The 6,383-nt window shown below is 32.9% G+C and overlaps 2 protein-coding genes across 2 annotated transcripts; both read right to left on the reverse strand.

Annotated features, from left to right (window-relative positions):
• Nucleotides 1-1,115: 1,115 nt before the first annotated feature.
• LOC141818078 (mediator of RNA polymerase II transcription subunit 32-like) lies at nt 1,116-1,529 on the reverse strand. Its single transcript, XM_074705662.1, has one exon. It carries the CDS (start codon nt 1,527-1,529, stop codon nt 1,116-1,118), a length of 414 nt encoding a protein of 137 aa, XP_074561763.1.
• A 1,951-nt stretch (nt 1,530-3,480) lies between these two features.
• Nucleotides 3,481-3,948, reverse strand: LOC141818077 (mediator of RNA polymerase II transcription subunit 32-like). The gene has a single exon (XM_074705661.1). The coding sequence runs from the start codon at nt 3,946-3,948 to the stop codon at nt 3,481-3,483; it is 468 nt and encodes a 155-aa protein (XP_074561762.1).
• Between the last annotated feature and the right edge of the window lie 2,435 nt (nt 3,949-6,383).

Here is a 6,383-nt window from a genome sequence, read left to right on the forward strand (position 1 = left end):
TAACTTTTGGTATTGTGATAGTTATTTTGATTATGTAAGACTGAATTTGATGAATACAATGTTGCTTATTTTGATTTTGTCCATGAATGTGATTCATAGTGATAGAGGTTAGTCATCGATTATTATGAGTTGTTACATCTGTTCATAATCTATTGCACTTGATCGATTACACTTGTTAATTAATAATCGATCAAGCAATCGATTATTATGAGTTCTCACAACTGTTCATAATCGATTACACTTGTTCTTAATCGATGAAAATCATTATTTGTATTTTTTAAAACAAAAATAATAATAATAAATATATATATATATATATATAATTATAATTTAATTGTAAAAATTAATAATTGTAATTAAAAATGTAAATTGTAATATATATTATACAATTATCCTTTTGTCTTTTACATATAAGGGTAAAATGGAAATTTTGAATGATTCTCATTCCATAATTTAAGTCAAATCAAACAACATTAATGAGAATAATACCCATTCCAGTATCTATACCAAACACCAAAAATTCAGTAATCATTCCCATTGCCATTAACCCCTCAATCATTACCATTCTCATTCCCATTACCGAATGTATACCAAGCGCCCCCTTAATCTTTGAACACCTAATATATGATTCAGTAACATGTTTATCTTAGTCTTAGCCGATAAGCAAAAAAGGAGATAATGCTTGCTATGTTTACTTGAGAGAGAATAACCAATCAAAAGGAAAGGAGGTAAATACACAATCCTATCAATCTAATGAGTGTGATTGATCGTCAATTGATCATCCCTCCAATTTTACATTCCTTTGTGAAATAAACGAAAAGAATAACTTGAACAATCCATATCATGTCAATTCATCTCTTTAATTTTCCTTTCCTTCCAAGTAAACAGACGCATGCAAGAGATCATCCGTGCGGACAATCTGTGTACGAATCGAACGGTCAGGATCAACCCGCTGATTCATCAGATTAAATCCTGCGGCTGTAGAGGAATTTGGAAATCAGGAGAACACCCACCCTTTTCGGCTGCTTCAATATCGATCGTTCAACGATTATTTCATGCAAATCTACGGCCAAATAAATTCAAAAAATAAAAAAGGAGTTAATTGCGATCTTTAATCACGTCGTGTCTGAAGATTTCCCATCGTGATCGTTCACCGGCGGGGACGCCGCCACGTCGCCGGCGCTGCCACTCGGCGACCTCTGATTCTGGAGGACTCCGCCGTCCGCCGCGAATAAGTCGATGGCCCGCGCCGCCCTCTCTAGCACCGGCGGCATCCTCCCCGCGGCGGACTCGTCGACGAAGCCGCTGCCGAGATCCGCCGTGAACCTCTGCCTCGCAGCGTCGACCATCGCCTCCGGCGCGTCCAGCGCGCACAGGAAGCTCCGGTACCGGTCTCCGAACGCCTCGAGGGACGCGTCAGTCGCAGCCGTGCGCTCACCGCCGGCCGCCGCCTTCGCCTCGACTACCGCCTCTATCGCCGCCACGAAATCGTCGTATGCACGCCGCGCTTCCTCCACCGCTTTTTCCATGAAAAAAGATCGCAGTAATCGCAACTCCTAAATTGGGATTTTATATATCTTCTCGATCGAAAATAAATCAAGAAAAAATTAAGTAAAAAATTAAGAAAATGGAAAAAAGTAATGATTCGTAATTTTCGGATAAACTTGTGCATGAACTTGTAAGGCAATTTAACGAAGAAAAATAATGGCGATTAATTAAATTTTGAATAAAATATAGGTAGAAAAATAAATAGCATTTTGCCGTTTTTAGAAGTTAATATTGCTTCTAACAAGTATTAATTTTAGTTTTCTTTCCTCTTCTCTATTAGGTTTGCAATTTTATTTTATTTTAATCATCAAGAATTGCTTTTAAAAATATCAATCATTCATTAAAAAAAATTATGTTGAAAATTTTGGAAGAGTACTTCATCCTATTTTTATTTAAAAATACTCTTATTTATAATAATTTTAATTAAAATTAAAATAATTTTAAAAAAAAGGCAGAACAATTTTTTAATTTTTTCTAAAATTTATGAAAATAAATATAAGATAAGCTCTTTTTATTTTGTCCATATATATATAACGTATATGAAAATTAATGTTTTGTAAGGTTGTATGTGCAATTTATATATAAACAACAATTTACTAATTCTAACGTATAATCTTACCGATTAATTACTTTCTATTTTAAATATCTTTTTTAAACTCGTATTTCAGAATTTTAATGAGACTTTGAATGATCCTCATCCATTCTATTTTGGGAATGCAAAATAGAGCTTAACGTATTAAATTTTATGAAGATATTATTAATCATAAAATTTTCGAATGATTTTTGTAAGGAAGCTAGATTTAAAAAATTTCTATTACTCAAGATGAAGAGTTTGAATTCATATAATAATATATTTTATCTAGGAGTTTGAATTCGTATAATAATATTTATTAAAGGAGGTTTATTCTTATTTCCAATATATATATATATATATATATATATATATATATATATATATATATATATATATATATATATATATATATATATATATATTATGTTCCAAAAAATATTTCTATTTTTTTAGATTTTAGATTTTCAGAAAAATAGACATCCAAAATTCGAAGTCTTGAGAAAAGAAACACTAGAAAATATTTATTGATAAATAATTTCAAAACTCTAACTCTTAAAAAAACTAAAATAACATTCGATATAAAACTGAGCTATTACGTATTACACACTGTAACAAATGTAGATCTTTAAACGAGTTTCGATTTGATATATTATAAGTCTCGTGACTCAATCCGAGTCAAAAGTTATGATCTCTTAAAATTTTATTGTTTTGCATCACATACCAATGATACCATGCTAGTTCGAGTCCAACATATATGGTAACAAAAAGAATCAACAGAGCTTGGGACAATCATGCATATTCTTAGATGCCAATAGAGATGTGGTAATTAAAAAGGTTGTCATACTCTACACTCCACTTGAAGCTCTCTCCTACTGATAGTATAAGAATCACTAATATATAAGGTTTAACCTCATCCTACCTTTAACCCAAATAGAACATAAACTTACATTTGGCTAGCCTGACCCTATTGTGGTCAAAAGGGTTATCATACTCCTATATACTTAACTAGAAGCTCTCCTACCAATTGTAAATATGTTTATGCAACTAATAATCATTTGATCTACTAGTAACAATTCTTTTCATATATATATATATGGTATGTTTGCTTAGAGAGAATAACCAACTGAATGAATATGAACCAATCTAATGTGTGATTGATCGTTAATTGACAATCTCTCCAATGTTACATTAATTCCTTTGTGAAATAATGAAAAGAATAACTCGAACAATCCACTCATGTCAATTCACCTCTTTAATTTCCGTTCCTTCCAAGTAAACAGATCCATGCAAGAGATCATCCGTGCCGGACAATATGGGTACAAATTGAACGGTCAGGATCAACCCATTGATTCGTTAGATTAAACCCTGCGGCTGTGAAGGAATTCGCGAAGCAGGAGGATACTACCCTTTTCATGCAATCTACTGTCTGAAGATTTTCCATCGTGGTCGTTAACCAGCGGGAAGACCGCCACGTCGCCGGCGACGCTGCTCGGTGACCTCTGATTATAGAGGACGCGGCGGTCCTTCGTGAATAAGTCAATGGTCGGAGGCGCCCGCTCAAACACCGGCGGCATCCTCCCAACGGCAGACTCGTCGACGAAGCCGCCGATCTCCGCCGTGAACCTCTGCTTCGAGGCGTCGACCGTAGCCTCCGGGGCGTCCAGCGCGCACAGGAAGCTCCGGTACTGGTCCCGGAGCGCCTCGAGGGCAGCTTCAGTCGCGGCCGTGCGCTCGCCGCAAGCCGCCGCCTTCGCCTCCACCACCGCTGCCATCGCCACCAAGAAGCCGTCGTACGCTCGCTGCGCTTCCTCCGCCGCTTTTTCCATGGCAAAAGACCGCAGATAGCTATCATAATTCCTAAACTGATATTATTTATATATCTTTTCGAACGAAACAGAATCAATAAAAAATAACGGAAAAAAATAGTAATCCGTAATATTCGGCTAAACTTGCGGACTTTTTGAAGGCAATTTAACGGAAAAAAAGAATGGAAATTAATTAAATTTTGAATAAAATAAGAAATAGCATTTCCGTATATATTTTTAGAAGTTAATATTACAAAAATACCCTTCTAACAAGTTATTAATTTGTTGAAAATATTAAAAGGGTATTCTTATTTTAATCTAATTTTTTATTTAAAAAATAAGCTTGTTTATAATAATTTTAATTAAAATTAATAAAAAAGAATAATTTAAAAAGAAAAAAAATAGGGTACAACGTTTTTTTTTATGATAATAAAAAATAAGATAAGTTCTTTTAATTTTCATCCATATACACATACAAATAATGCATATGAAAAATAGTATATATATTGTATGTGTAATTTATTAAAAAATAATTTACTAATTCTAACGTATAATCTTACTGATCGATTACTCTCTATTTTAAATATCTTTCATTAAGCTCGTATTTCAGAATTTTAATGAGACTTAAAATGATTCTCATCCATTCTATTTTGGAAATTGATGCGAATTAGAACTTAATGCATTCATAATTTTTTTGAATGATTTTTTGTAAGCAAGCTAGATTTAAAAAATTTGTAGTCAAGGTTGAGTTGCAAAGCAAGGGTGCAAACATAGTCCCACGTATAAAACATATAGAAAAGATCATGAGATTAAAAGGATGAAAAATATCTCCATTGGTATGAGACCTTTTGAGGGAGAGCCCAAGAACAAAGTCATGAAGACTTAGGCCCAAAGTGGACAATATCATACCATTGTAGAGATATTTTGATTCCATCGGTACTAATAAGTGGTATCAGAGCGAGACCGCGCTTTACAGGACTACCCGCCGGATGAGCCATGATCCAGATCTAACAATGTGGTTTGAACCTTAACTTGGTGTGTCGCGGATTCAGACATAAAAAAAAACGACGTTGGGGGGGGGGGTGGACCGAGGGGCAAAAAAGTCCTGGTGGGTCGAGGATTCAGACATTTAAAAAAACGACGTTAAGGGGGAAAAAGTCCTGATGGGTTGAGGATTCAGACATTTAAAAAAAACGACGTTGAGGGGGGCCTGTGATCTTTTGTTCAAGGGTGCAAACATAGTCTCACATCTAAAACACATGGAAAAGATCATGAGGTTGAAATATCTCCATTGGTATGAAACCTTTTGGGGAGAGCCGAAAACAAAACTATGAGTGCTTAGGCCCAAAGTAGATAATATCATACCATTATGGAGATATTTTGATTTTATCGGTACTTAATAGTCAAGACATAAAGTTTGAATAAAAGATTTCTATTTTTTTCTCTAATAACAGAATCACCCATGTATATATAAAGTTTAATCTCATCCTTCTATCCTTCTATCCTTCTATCCTTTTCTAAATAGAGCATAATCTCACATCTAGTTAGCTCTGAGCCTATCAATAACAAAATGGATCAACCAAGCTGGGCACAATCGTGCCCATTTCGAAATATTTACATAGATGCAGTGGTCAAAAGGTTACCATAATCCTCTACAAGGCTCTCCTATCAATTTCAAATATGAAGATACAATTAATAATTGTTTGATCGAATAGTATAGGAATTACATCTAACAAATCTTTCACCAATGTATAAAGCTTAATCTCTAAAATAAGCTCAACGTCCAATTTCCTTGAGCACAACGTCCAATCTCCAAGCAAGAGTTTGACAGAGGAGAAATATATTTCTACAAGTAAATTCTTTATAATTTCGTTTCTTCAGTTTTAATTTGTTATTATAATATTTATTATAAGTGATTTCTTTGTTAGGATTACAATCAAAATCTTATATTAAAATATATATTAAAAAATCATAAATTTATAAAATGAAAAATATCTTTATTGGTATAAAAAATTTTTTAGATAAAATTTAAAAATAAAAGCATATAGATTTAAGCTCAAAATAGATAATATCATATCATTATAGAGATATATTGATTCTAACAAATTCAATATATGTTAATTTCATCAGTTCTAACCAGCTTAAAAATATATGTTGATTCCTCAAAAAAAAAAAAAAAAAAAAAAGAACAATGTAAAATCAACGATGAAGCTCTAGGTAGTTTTGGGCCAGGTATAGTATGATGATTTTTCATTTGAAGGAAGAATTGTCTGAGATTTTAATCATAATCTTATATTAAAAATATATAAAAAATAATGAATTTATAAAATAAAAGATATAAAATCTTTTAAATAAAATTATTAAGATTAGACTTTGCTATTAAAATTGCGGAGAGTTATGAATCAAATAAAATTTTAAAAAGCCACAAAGTCAAAGATGACCAGCCACTAAATGTT

This window comes from Curcuma longa, unplaced genomic scaffold (assembly GCF_044706935.1).
Source record: "Curcuma longa cultivar G26 ecotype Majalengka, Jawa Barat unplaced genomic scaffold, ITB_CL_G26_1.1 contig_23183, whole genome shotgun sequence".
NCBI classification, from domain to species: Eukaryota; Viridiplantae; Streptophyta; class Magnoliopsida; order Zingiberales; family Zingiberaceae; genus Curcuma; species Curcuma longa.

Coding starts and splice junctions, on each gene's coding strand:
- LOC141818077 (XM_074705661.1), bottom strand. CDS start 3,948: ATGGAAAAAGCGGCGGAGGAAGCGCAGCGAGCGTACGACGGCTTCTTG.
- LOC141818078 (XM_074705662.1), bottom strand. CDS start 1,529: ATGGAAAAAGCGGTGGAGGAAGCGCGGCGTGCATACGACGATTTCGTG.